This window comes from Apus apus, chromosome 4 (assembly GCF_020740795.1).
Source record: "Apus apus isolate bApuApu2 chromosome 4, bApuApu2.pri.cur, whole genome shotgun sequence".
NCBI classification, from domain to species: domain Eukaryota; kingdom Metazoa; phylum Chordata; class Aves; order Apodiformes; family Apodidae; genus Apus; species Apus apus.
Window position 1 is genome coordinate 82,332,277 of NC_067285.1, and position 14,602 is coordinate 82,346,878.

Below are 14,602 nucleotides of genomic sequence, written 5' to 3' on the forward strand. Positions count from 1 at the left end.
AAATAAAGCCATAGACAATTTTTATATGGCTGCATGCATTTAAATTTAGACACACTCCTTCAAGTAAAAATACATGATTTGTAACTCAGCATCCCTAATGTAAATGTACATGTTTTTCTGTTTTGAAAGATTATTCAAAAACAAACCAGCCAAATGCAAAAGATTTAGGGAGACTAGTAAACATCCCCATTTAACATGCAATTTGTCTTGTGCTTGCACACTACTCTGTCTTACATGTAGTCTGTATGAAAGCTATTAAAGCCACTACTCTGGCAAGTTAAAGGTCCACTTGAAAAGTACTAGTTTTATGCATGAGATTACTTTATTGGCCTTGCTCAAAAGAAGTATATTAATTTACTGGCATATGTTTTCCGAACTTGGTAATTTGTAAATTCCTCATTATAAAAATATTTTTCCTAATTATTAAATATTAATATTCTGTCCCCACTTACCGGACATCCAAACTCCATTTCTGAAAAGAATTTATACCAGGGTTCATTTTCTAAATCTATGTCATCTGGGTTTATGCGACCAGTCTGGAGCGATTGTGAAGGAAAAAGGAAGGAAAAGGCACACACTGAGAAAAGTGCTGGAAATGCCATGTCACTTTAACAAAAAATGCACACAAACAGAAAACAAGTATGGGGAAAGGAATAGAAACAAACCTAAGAATGAAGATGGTATTAAGATAGAGAATACTCTTGTTCAAGAGCTGTCATTGACTGGTAGCTTTAATACTTTTTGTTGCTGCTTTTCCAGTGATTGGAAGACATTAAATACTTTTAAATTATTCTTTTAAAACTAAGAGGGCTCTTTGACCACTTCTGTAAATGTCACAGCCTTACTTAGTACATTTAATGTTATGAAAGATTCCTTGTTAGGTGGATGGTTTAAATGATCAGTCACCTTCAGCATAGGCAAGAAATAGCCTATCTGATCAGCAATAAAGATAGAATTTTATCAGTATTGCTTTTGGCCATTCCTAGTCTTCTCACAAAGCATGTTAATTCTGGATCTTGTTGTCTTGAAGCAAGTGATGAGCAGAGATTATCAAAACACACCATGCAGACATGACTATATTAAAAAGCCACTTAAGCATATGAAGTAGAACTGGTATATTTTAAATCCTATGATAAAAAAATAGGAAACAAAATATTATGCATTCCATAATAATTTTAGCAGCATTTTGTAATGCTTTACCTCTCACAGCCTTTTTGATGAAGAATTTTTTTCCACTGTGAAATACATTGTTTTCATCAGAAAATTCTCACAGCAAAGGGATAAAGTAGCAATTGAAGATGGCATTAAGAAAATTTTTCAATGAACAGAAGAATAATTGACAGATTTATTCAAGCAGCATGAGAACATATCACTGCAAAACAGTAGAGCTCCCGGTGGGATATCTAATCAACTGTAAACTTGGCTGCATTAATTATTTTCTAAATAGCTCCAGTTCCTTTGTAGGATTTGTTGTAAGCTGTCATGCAGCACAGAACTACAGTGAACTGTTGGCTCAAATATCTCTGAAACAGAGAAAGCCTCTTGTTAAAGATATTTCTGAATTAAATTTTTTTTCCTCCACAATGTAATTGTCAGAACTTGGACACCAACTATGATGTGACCTAGCAAGCAATCCTCAAAGAAGAAGACAGGGTCCCGCATAGAGAATGTAACACTTTTTCCTCCTGAGTCAAGCTGTCACCAATACATGAGAGCAATCCTATACAGCTATTTCTGCTTTCTGCAAGAGATAACATAGTGGTCTTGAACATTTCAGGTAATTAAGCATCTTACAGCACTTTTCTAGCTGTCTTTGATGTTACTGAAACAGACTGCAAACTTTGCTCTATTGAAAGGTCAACAACTCTTTTGAACTACCTTGGTCCTCACGTATCTATGACCTGTTCCTGCAATATCTGGACATTAACTGTTGCTTTATAGATTTATCTTCACAATATCCCTTTTAAGTAAGGGACATACTATTCCTGTGAAGAGTGGGAAGTGAATGCCAGTGATGAAGAACTTGCCTGTGCTCCATAGCAGGATAAGGAGTGAGGTTGCTCTGGAGTTTTGTCCTTACATTTCCACCATCCAAAGACATAATTCAGCACTACTAATGAGAGCTGTTTCAACTCAACTGTGTATCTCCAAGTCTTTAGCAGAAAATCACCACTGCAATTAGTTTCATTAACTTACCAAATAAAGATTTATAACCCTAGTAGGGACTATAATTGATTTAAGAAAAAATGCAATTTTCTTCTACAGAGAGATGAAGGCATGAGGGCAAAACCTGACAGATTCACATTGCAGAAGATAATTTCATTATATACCAACTTGGTTCCCATGATAGAGAATGCTTAAAATATTCAAAGCTTTTTGCTTACCTTAAAAAATAATCCACAATTTGGATCTGCATAATCTGAGAAGACAGCACTAAACAATTGCTTTTTCGTTATTTCTCCAAACTAAGTTACAGTATGCTGAAATATTTATAGCCTGTTTTCATCTTTCTATTATACCAGTTACTTAATTTTCAGGAACAGAAATAAAAATATCAATAACTGGGTGCATCTACATAAAATAATTAAATACATTCATTGAAATGCAGATAGAATGGAATTGTGGAGCTGTTGGCTCTACAAAACCAGGCCCTACTTCCTTGGGTAGCGAGCGTCAGCCTTGTGAGCCAAAAAGTCCCTGGGAAAGCAGCAGCCTGACACCTACACATTGCAGGACCAGTGTCCCTTCTTGCAGGGAGCCAGAACACATCATCAGACCAGCTGGGCTTCCACCTAGCTAGCCAAGGAGAAAAAAATGAGAATGGGAGCTGGCGCCTCTTTTATCTTCAAATACTCTTGTAATTAGTTGAAAGCTTAAAACCCCCCACATTTCTTTTTGTAAATAAAGAGCTTCAAATAGTATATTTTGTATAGTTCCGAAGGTTTTGAGTTCTCGTGTAGTAGTGTGAAAATAAAATGAGAGCATAAGACAACAAGTATGTAAACTCTATGCACTCAAGTCCTACTTTTATTTACAGTTTGAACCGCAGAGGGCAGCAAACAAAAAGAAACTGAGCACCACAGTTCGCAAGTTCACTGCTGCCTGGCAACCCTGGGGCGGGCGACACTCCCTGTGCTACCAAGATCAATAGAGACGCAGTTGATTTAGCTTGGCTTTCAGATTCAGTTTTGCTGATGGACCTTTTTCCATTATCTCCTCTACTAAGAGACTTGAAATGAACAAATAATTTTGACTGGAAAAACTAATCTTGGCTTTTTCTCACAAGTATCTCCCAAACTGCTTGAACACAGGCTAAAAGCAGTAAGAATATAAATAACTTTTTTATGACTTCTCAGTCAAAACAGTTGAAGACATTCACAGGCAACAAGGAAAAGTCTGGTGAGTTTATCTTACATGATCTGCATGATGAAATTACTATTTTCCATTTGCAAGTTCAGACATCGTACTGAAGCCTCTTTGGAACACTGGACTGAGATGCTTGTCAACTATTTGGCTTTGGCATCTTATTACCTTTTTTCTTTTATTTTTACTTTTACTGTTGTTTGTTTTATTCTTGACTACTTTTACATGGCTGCTGTAGCTCCAAGTCCACTACTAGATTGACTCAGTCTCTCCATATCTTTATAAGAGGATGTATTTTCTTTAATGTCATATTGAAACATATTTAGAATTCCTGATTCCATTTTAAAGCATACAGAGAAAACTTTTTGACAGTGTTCCTCAAGTAACTCAGCCAGTGCTGAGTAGAGTATTCTGATAACCAGCTTGAGATGTCAAAGGTGATCAGATTTCAAATTTTCCACTAGAGTAAAACAACTCCAAACACCAACAAACAACAGATGTATAGAATGATGCAAGTCCAGTCTATTTCTACCATCTGACAAAACAGTAATATTGTAAAATTTATTCTGATCACAAATTCACTACTCAGTAGTAAATTTGTGTACTGAACATATATAAAAATATCCAGAACTAAATTTTGACCTGGCAGTTTTACCTGACAAGTACATGTGCTTTCATGCTTAGACTAAAATACCTAATAAAATAAAAGCATCTATTACTTACCCCAATTTTACAAAATCTTCCTTTACACTAACACCAAGATTTTTCATTTCTTGCTTTACATGTATGTACATGTATGTACATGTACGTGTATGAAATACTTCAATTATACAAGATTGAAGCTAGTAAAGAATAAAAATTTGTGTTCATATCCATATGAGTAGGACTAAATTATCACACTGCAATTTATTTATTTACTGAAAGTAAATACCCATTTTAGGAAACAAATCCATCGTTCAAATACTGGTCCATGAATATTATTTCCTCAGCTTTTAAAATTCATTCTACAAAGAGATGTTTTCTTGTATTTACATAATCAAAGTATAAACTTTTAGTCTAAGCTTCAGATGATAAAAGTGTGGTTGTGCCCTTCACTGATGCTGTTCAGTATGTACAATGTGACTAAGGTATTTGCTAAAATTGAAAAACTGTTTCTATGATAATATTCATCAGCACTGTAATTCTTCTATGATTTTTTTTCACAATAGATCAGTAAAAATTTTAATTTATTAGAAAATTAAGGTAATTCTTCAACCATCACTGCCATTTGCTTGTTTTTAAATTGAATCTAATGCAACCATGGCAATTAAAAAAATGCTTAGAACAAAAGCCATCACCTTTTAGAAAAAATGATTTGCTAAGTTCAGCTTCACAACAAACACTAAATCCCATTTAACTATATTGATTTATTTGCACCTAGAAATGCCAATTTCTTCTCTGAAAAATGCATCAGTTCTGAAGGAACCTAAATTTCACAGCGAGACAGCCTTGTATTTTCTAGATAATAGAAATCAGATTCCTGCAGAGACCACTAAAACACAAGAGAAAGTTCTTAGTACAGGTGTTTCACACTCTTGATAGACTACATATTCTGGAATTAGATTATTTGCTAAATTTGTCTTCAATTAGTAAAATAAATTATGTGAACGAGCACGTTATACGGTAATATAGAAGCAAATAATAATCCAGTATTGATTACAAAACCCCCTTATTTCAAACTGGACTCCCTCGACTACTTCAACCTCAAAGTAAAAGCCCAAGAAAAGAAAATATTGCCATTGATACATAATAGTTTTCCTAAAATAAAAAAAGTATTGAGATAGCACAAAGGTAAACTAGAAAGGCTGGATGAATGTGTCTTTCTGTAAATGAAAACATCCATTAATAGTCATTTTGCATGCATTATCATTTATCAGACATGCTGGTGAAAAAATTCACAGTTGCAATCAGAAAGCAGAAATAGAGGCTTCTAATTACACATCAGTGTAGACTCAGTAATCACAAAGTAACTGAGGCTGGAAAGGACCTCCAGAGGTCATCTAGTCCAACCTCCTGCTGGAAGTAGCTCTAATCAGATCAGGTTGCTCAGGGCTGTGCCCAGGTGAGTTTTGAACACCTCCAGAAATGGAGATACCACACCCTCTCTGGGTAACCTTGGGCAATATTAGACCAAAATCTCCTGAAGTGTACAATTAGGCACATCCTAAAAATGCAGACATTTTATTTTTATGGACTAATTGAGCAGGTTTCATATGTTCTGCTAATACCACTGAAAATGAGTGCTGGAGATGTATGGCAATTAGAAAAAGCAGTTTCTATTAATTCACAGTTCTACTCACCATCCACTAGGTGTGCATGCAGAACGATGGTTTAATTTTTTGGAAATACCAGAAGATCTAAGTTTCACAAAAGAGCCAAGCTCACATTTTCAACACAACCATGAGGAAAGAGCAAAGACAAATTGCTGCAAAATCGTATTTTAAAAAAGAACCTGCACTATTCATGTAAATAGCTATGATCAGTAGTAAATAGTGAAAAGATGACCTCTCACCAAACCTCTTTACTGTAGTACTCTTTCCACTTGTGCCTTACCGGTCTCTCATGTTCAAGGATTGATGACTTTCCCGGCTCATATTCAAAAATGCTCCTTGGTTCGGAACGGAACTTGCGAGTATCTACCTTTCTGTCAGGGGGATCCCAGTCATTTCTAAATAACAAATATAGGCAATTGAGTTAATTTACTGTCATCACCATTTCCTTTAGAGCTCTGTGCAAGAAAAAGACACAAACCCAAATTATTTTCAGCATGGTTTCTCCTTCCAAATTTAAGTTGTGTAATGTCTGCCCTACTATTCCAGTGTTTCAACCACTGTATAATCTTAACCCGTTTACAGCAGGTATATTCAGTACAGCTGGAAAAATACTAGGGGTGTCCAGCCTCTGTGATCACTCACATTTTTGTTATAATTGGTAGACCAGTTAAAAAACTTCCCTGACATACTGTCTCAAAATAGCATGACATGCCTTTCAAATTGCAAATTTCCTATACTTGTTTTATGTGCTATGCTAATATAAGCAAGTGGTAGATATTTTTATCATCACACAATGCAATAGTAAATCCATATTGAAAAAGTTCCAGAATTTTCTGAGATAAAAAAGAATGACTAATTATTTTAAAAGACAGTGTGAAAATCTAATAGATGCTCTTCATCCTGAACTGTAGTAGAACTGCTCCTGAATATCTGTGTAAGCAGCATACTGTTTCCTTGGAAATTTGAATAGATAAACAAGAAGACTTTGGCAGTAGACTTTAGGGAAGAAATTTATCAATTTTTCCCTATGTTTGTCAATTTGCATTCAGTTTAATAGTGCTATGCAAAGAATAAAAAGTAGCCCTGCTACCTTTTTTTTTTTTTTAATTTACCTTGTTATAGTAATAGCTACCTACACATTTTTGGGGGATAGCTAGCTATTTACCATCCTGGTGAGAGTTACCTTTTCATGGCAGTTTTTTTAGTCATTGCTAGTACTGCATTTGGAAAACTGCAGCTCACGTATCTTTTCATTTAGCTCTGTGTAAAATGACCTACCGGTAACTCAAAGAATGGGGTAAAGGAGAAGGGAAGTGCTGTCAGCTTTGGTCTGTATTTACAATAAGAAAGACCATCTACTGATTAAATTCTATCAGTTCTATCAGTCTTTCTGATGTGACTTGGTTTGATGTGACCTGACATAATAAGGCACAAGTCACATGCCTTAAAAAAAAATAATCTATGGGCTAGATTTTGTTTACAGTGTTTGTGAGTGCAATTTCTGGGACACAGATATCTCTATTTATGACACGTACTACATTTTAAGTGAATTAGTTTTATATGGCTCTATTGTTTATTTTCACTGAGGAAAAACATTTTTTCAGAGCAGAAAAGGTGTTTTTTTTTGAGAATGGAAGGGAAAATGGAAGTGTTCTGATCGAATTGCATTATTCTGCAAGTCACCAAAGAAAAAAGCATGCTACTGAAATTCTGATTCAAACTCAGTTCACTTAATTTACATTTAGCCAGTAACCCCTTATAGACTATGTTAATTTAAACCATATCTTGCTTCCCAGCTTTAAAACTGTGATACATGTAGACCTAAGCCTCTTATGTGTGATTTTAAATACTCAGGCTCTATGGGCAATTAAAAAAAAGAATCTTCCAATGGCAGAAAAACTTGACAAGCTGTAGCTGTCAGCAGCAGGCAAAGCATAGCTAACATGTTTGGCATCCCTTAGCCTGGCCTGGAGAACACAGATTTCCACTGCCTGTACTATCATGCAGGAGATTAAAAGGAGAGCCTAAGCATCCAAATTCAGTGCTGACGCAGTTATTTTCACACTTGAAAAAGGGAACTGTAACAGGCCTCAGTTTCTGTGACCAAGGCAATTTGGCCTATAGCACAGGATCAAAGTTAAGCAGATCCACATTTTGATGCCTTGCTAACAAAATTTACGCTTCCATATGATTCACTAACAAAACTCAAACCTCATGGCCTTTGGGGGCTTGCCCAACTCTAACCCCTACCATTTCCTCTTGACAACCTGCCCTTAGCAACAGGATTAGCCAAAATCAGTAACCGCGCAGCAACCTCATTTTCTTTGCAATATGTGTATTTGCTGGATTACCTTTTGGATTGCCACTACCTACAAATTTTTCAAAAAGTCATAGTCAAGGGTCTTTTCTCATGATATTTCACGCAAACTGCATATTATTTGAAACTGCTTAAAATAATTGAATTTTCAAATATAAAAATGTTTACAATATCCAAGCTGATGAAACAGGCAAATTCTATTTTGTTGCCTGGGTGTAACTGAGGCTTGTAGCCACAAATGGAACAAAAAATGTGCCTTTGATACTTTTCATCTATAAATTAGATATATAGACACACATATACATAGAAACGTATAGCAATATAAAACTATAATAATATGTAGTATTTATGAATGTAAACACTAAACAAACAGCTTTTTCTTGAGCTAGTAACTACACATATGCTGAAGAGTCTATACAGTTTGCACACGGGGCACTTTCTATGTATTTAACATTTATTTCCTGAGTAATTAAGTACTAACACTTTTCAGACTGGATTCTAACCACTGTGACCTGGTTTTGTGCAGCAAGTTTGAAGCTGGAAAACCATGAGATAACTGAAATGCTTATTTATTCTGTAGCCATCTTCTTGGTCTACCAAAATGGAGATGGAGATGTAACAAATGGGGATATAAAGCACTTCTGAGATCTGGGGAAACATGGGTTGACTGCTACAATCTTACACTTTTGCTCTTCCAAGAATTTCAATTTACAACACTATTTAGAACCTTTCTGTTGGCTACTGGAATGCATAAATGGCCCTTCCTTCTCATAGACTAACTATTCAAGACAGCTGCTAGAGCACAGACTGTTCTGAAACACAACAAGCAGGACAATCCTGCTAATGAGAATGAAAATCCTAAATGCTCATGGGGGTATCACTTGCAAGAATAAGCACTTCTCTAGCACACTGAAGAAATGGCAGGACCATGCATGATGCCCACACTACTGATGAAGATTACCCCTCATCACTTGACTGTGCCTTGAATAAAACCTTTAAAGTCATATTATTCTATAGCCGTTATTTTACCCTTTGTGATGTCCTGTAACAGCATTAATGTACATATTAAGAACACTTGTTGAAAACATGCTGACTTACTTTTCTGGTGTAGACCTTTGCCTCAGACGGTGTGGTGGTGGAGGTGGCACATGTGGAGGTGGTAAAGGGGATGAGACCTTAAAGGCATCAGAGCTACTGTCAGAAGCACTTTTAGACAATGGTCTGTATGTCTGAGTCTTTGCAGCTGGGTGTGCCTGAGCAGAGAAGGATGGACTGTAGCTACCTAATATAAAACAAAACCAGAAGTAGTCACAGCGAGAGAAAGAATTTTAATAAAACACGGCATGGAATGTAAAACAAGAACCCACAGTTACTCAATAAAGCTGCAAGGTTACAAAACTGTGCAAATGCATTTTTAAAGGTACATTGATGTATACTCTGTAGGTAATTAGAATACTTCCTCTATATTTATGTATAAAACTACAAACACACAGATAAAGTGCAGTATAGTAAAAATAAATTAATGATTAATCTGGCAGGAGGAGGGGGGGAGAAGTTCCTGGCTGTGTGTATCTGCCAGAGCTCTTAATGACAGCCCCTTACCCCCAGATTCATCCTGCCTGTCAGTTGTTTCATCTTCAGAAGGGAGAGGCAGAAAATGCACTTTTAATTTTTTTTACTCTTTTAATAGTTATTGTTAATCTAGGACAACTAGGCAATAGCATGTCTTGAAGAGGATCACAAGAGTCCAAACACATCTTGAACAACTGACCCACAACAAATGCTCTCAGCAGTACACAAAAAGGCAGTATAAGAGCAGGGTGAATGCAACAGACACTGAAATGGAAGTACTTTAAGTGGCATTTTCCACATGGCACTATTGTGTTTTGTTTTTTGTTGTTGTTGTTTTGTTTTGTTGGGGTTTTTTATGTACATATCATCTTTCACACTTTCCTTTTGCCCTTGTAAATAATTTTACTACATGGTTATAATATTCTGAAAGACACAACTACTATGTATCTAATAGATATCTGTTATATATCTATTAGATGAATGTGTCTTTCTTGCACCTAAATAGCATCAAGGGTCTAGAGCAAAAATGAACCAGATCATAAAACAGAGTCATCTTTATCAGGCACTCCTACTGCATATTTTAAAAAGGTGTTTTCAGTACAACATTTTTGTCTTCCCATCTATGTAATTAGTGTTTGTACTTTCACAGAGTAGTTGTCTTTTTAGTTTGATAAGGAAAGGCTGCAGAACTCACAATTACTAGTGAAAATAAATGCAATGAAATCAGAAACTACAATATTACAATGTATCCCACCTACAGTAAGAGGCCCACAGCTGCAATTCATTTCTGTGGTAAGAATGAAACCAAATTAAACTTTATTTCATTTGGGAAAAAAGTCATGAAAAAACACCAACTGAGATCAAACAAGACAATAAAAGTGTTTATATAAGCATTAGAAAAGCAAGCGTGAATAGTTAACTGCCTCTGTTACTTGCTGACATTAACAAAAGACTGCTTTTGAAGTGAGGGAATAATTCCTACCAGTACTGTATGCATATGCAGTATTATACATGTCTGTGTCGTCATCTACAAAAAGAAATATACATGTTACAGTAGAGCAATACGTGCCAGTTTATCACAACAATGCAGCTCTGTTTTTGCAAATACAAATGGAAGATTGGTAGGCAATCAAATGCTGTATTTCTTTTCCTCATCTCATAGGTGTTTTCTGAAGACTCACTTTTCCCATTATACTTACCATAGGCCATGTTTACAATGTGATTGGTAAAATAGTATCTTATTGTCCTGTCACTCATACTTCATACTTACTCCTAAGCATTGATTTGCAAATTATAGCTTTTTGTCCATTCTCCCTTCCCCAAGCTCAATTTCTTTCTTTTGTTAGCTCTCCTCTTCTAAAGACTAGTAAGTTGTTCCTATCACAAAAATCAAGCTCACATTTTTACTGTGATGACAGGTGTTCAAAATAGATGTGGTAAGCCAACATTTTTCTGCTTACATTTTTTATTCCCCCACTAATTCTGTTTGACTACATTGAATGCAAGCTCTACCTCAGGCCAATAAAGACTCCTTTCAGGAGCTGTAATGAGCGTATTTGCCATGTATAAAGTTTTCTTGACATCCTTGGTGACAATCATCATAAAGGATGTCAACTCTGAAGCTACTAATGTCCCAAAGCTCAATTTCAGCAAAACCAAATAAGGCATTCTATGAAAAAAACCAAAATTCAGACAGGAAATGTAAAACAGCCGGTTTACTATCCTGTGCTGTTCCAGTACTTGAGCTTTCCAAAAGAAAGCTGATATGGTAGGAGATTTACAGTGGCTAACATCTCATTCCTCAAACTGGAGATGAGGATCACTTCACTAAGCTGCCTGGTGATGTAGAATCATACTGGCTGCACACCAGTTCTAATAACTTTATTTTTAATTTAGTTTTAGTAATAAAATAAAACCCATTAAGATTTTCAGCCTTTAGCACAGGAAAATCTCTCTCTGCAGTAAAATCTATCATCCAGCTTATGCATTTGATTAGATTCTTTATCTGACACTTGATGAACACTTGTATTTTCACACAGCAGACAATTTTTAAATTTTTTAATACCACTGAGAACTACCCAGCCAACACAAAACCATACTTACCAGGCTTATGAACCATATGGATTTGCTTGAACATTGTCTTGTACCAGTCTTTCGGCCTGTCAACTGTCTAAATAAAATACAGTTTTAAACGATTAACAAACAAATTAAAATATATGTGTGTACAGATCTGATCAGATATTTAATATTGTTCTGGACACAAAGTCTATTATTTTGTTTCTCCTATATAATATAATAATTTTCATCCAATCTATTTCAGATATTTCAGAAAAGCAGATAAGACAAAAGCAAACATGTTTTGAGTAATATTATTCTTAGGTCCTAAAATTGCACTTGTTCCACAGTACTCAGAAAAGCAAAAGTTTTAATGCAGAGGTACAAAATTACCTTCACAGGGATAACTCAAAACACCCGTCTTGGTGTTCGTTATCTTGCATTAGTTGATACTAAAGCTGCAATCATTCTGTCCACTCGTCTTTACCATGAAAAGTGAAACGCAACAAATTCTTCTTTATAATATAACCATCAGATACGAGTTCATTCACTGAGCTTCATGCCATCTTTAGTTAAAGACACCTTTGCCTTAAATACTTGTTACAGTTACTGCACATAATGAGTCTGTTTTTTTAGCTCTTACTATAAGAGACTAAGCAGAAAATGCTTCCATATTTTAAGGAATCAATATGAGTTCTCATAAAATTGTTACTAAATAACTGAAAAAATATTGTTTAAAAGAAGAGCTGACAGTCAATTGAAGAACTCAGGGATCTGGTGGGGAAGAAAGACATTTAAACAGCACGTTTTTACCCAGACCTGGTTGCAAGAGATGCAGGACATGTAGTTTCTTATCAAGTATCCCCCACCTACCAATATTCCTGCATTCTGTCAAAGATATTCAGAAGCAGATTTGAACTATTTTAGCATTGTTTCCCTAAAGGTATTAAAGGTCTGTACTAGCAGAACTCTGGTAAGAACAATTTAGCTGAATTTGATAGAAGTATGCTGTTTGGTGCTCCAAGATCATGTTGTTCAGAAGTTTACAGGGAAGTCCAGAAGCTCTGAGAGAACTCATGCTGATGGGAATAACCTCCACTTCCCTTAGCACTAGAAACCTGCAATGGTCCTATGGTATTGCAACTGCCTTTCTGATTGTATTGGTCCAAGAAGAGTCTTCCAATAGAGCTCGAGTCAGTGATAGGTGAATAGATTTGAAACAGAGCATAAATATTACTGCTATGATGCTACTGCTTGTCAAAGGACAAAGGTGCATAGATATCTATTTGCCAGATCCTCCTAATCAGTCAGGTTCTCCACAACTCAACAGGAGGCTTCCATGGAGAGATGAGTTAAGGAGAAGCTCCCACATGATCAGAGAAGAAGGTCTCCCAAGATCTTTCTGGACATTTGAACTTCTCTTTCTCATCATCTGCCCCTCAACTTCCCCCTCCCCCCCTCTCCCCAGGGTTTAAAACCTCAGCCAATAATTTGGCTTTGCAGTATAAGCCAGATAGGATTAGTTAAGGAATAGAATAAATGAATTTTAAAATAAATTTTCTCAATTTATATTCACTAATCCCACATTCCATCATTTGTTTGAGGAATTAGCAATATTCACAATGCACCAAGCCATTCAGATGGCATCTTGCTTTGCATAAATTATTGTTGTTGCAATTAAATGTTGGAACACTGTATCATCATATGGAAATGAACAGTCATATAATGTCAATACAGACTCTTCAGTCTACAGATTAATTTTCACAGTTAGATACGAAGCAATCATTTTGGATAGTCTAAAACAGTTCAGTCATACTGCTTTCCATGAATCTGTTTTTTCCTTTCTGTGTTGGTGGTAAACTCTGGTGGTGCCATTTGATTGAATGTTTTTCTGAGTGAACAGCATTTTACCTTCTTTTCTCCAAAAACTTAATTTTTAATGCCTTGGAATTTCACCATCTTTGGGGCAGGGCTTGGCATGGTGGCAGGAGTTAGTGATATGAATTTTACAGCTTCAGTCTTGCCCTTCCTAGAGTTGGCAGGAGCTCAAGTGGTATGGAGAGAACATGCTAACACAGGATGGAGGTTCTTAGAGAAGGGAAAGCTTTTTAGGAATCCTTCCCCTCTCAGCAGCTTTGGACATAGAGGGTTTGCAGGAGTAGAAAGAGAAGAGAATATCACTCTTTTTTCCTTGGCTAAACAGCTGTCACAAACCATGTTCTAAGAGTAAAGACAGACTTGGAGGAAGCAACTACAGCTTGAAAAATCTCTCTACTCCTGAGAAGCACTCCAAATCTGGAATACAGATACTCCCATCTTCTTATTTTTAAGATTACCATTGAGTAGGATAGTGTTTCAGAACACAGTAAGTTGCTTATCACCCATGAATTTGCATTTACTGCTTTTTTGATAGACTTCTGACATTATCATAAAGATGGAAGGATAAGAAACTTTTGAACTTTGCATGCAATGATAAACTCAACTAATTTGAAAACTCCTTTTTCTCTACAGATGCAGTTAGGGCAAACTTTCTGGGAGAAGATGCCTATTTGGACTGCTCACTGACCCTGGAGAAAGTGCAAGTGATATATCCTACCTTCTACTGTTAATGGGAAAATTATAGGAATTTTGCATATTTCTGCATAGTACTGCACTTCTGAGAGGTGCCAATGTGCAGTATATTTGAATCTTCTGCTGATAACTATATCACCTTCTTACACTGCTAGGGTACATGGGACTTAAAAATGCTCATGCACACTTAAAATGTAATTTCAGATCAATATCTCGAAACCAATCTAATTTCCAGCTAACTCCTAAGGAAGCAGAATAAGGACACAAAGTTGCACAGGAGACACACACACACACTAGAATAAGCTTTTAACTCATATCTCAATGTGAGAATTATTTCTATATACTAAGTTTAGGAGCTGTAAGATATTTTGAAACTGAAACATAATAAGAAACAGAGCAAATCCAGCTGAAA

General features: G+C 35.9%; 1 protein-coding gene across 3 annotated transcripts in view; it reads right to left on the reverse strand.

The window, feature by feature from the left end:
* SORBS2 (sorbin and SH3 domain containing 2) overlaps positions 1-14,602 on the reverse strand; it is a 220,482-nt gene that overhangs the window by 37,983 nt on the left and 167,897 nt on the right. For 2 of the 3 annotated variants that reach the window (XM_051619981.1, XM_051619979.1), the window contains 5 exons: positions 11,668-11,734; positions 10,547-10,591; positions 9,091-9,274; positions 5,956-6,070; positions 453-536 (listed from right to left, as the gene is read on the reverse strand). In XM_051619981.1, the coding sequence (XP_051475941.1) occupies positions 453-536; positions 5,956-6,070; positions 9,091-9,274; positions 10,547-10,591; positions 11,668-11,734 (495 nt within the window). The remainder of the gene's footprint in view (positions 1-452; positions 537-5,955; positions 6,071-9,090; positions 9,275-10,546; positions 10,592-11,667; positions 11,735-14,602) is intronic. The other variant, XM_051619980.1, reaches the window with a different exon arrangement.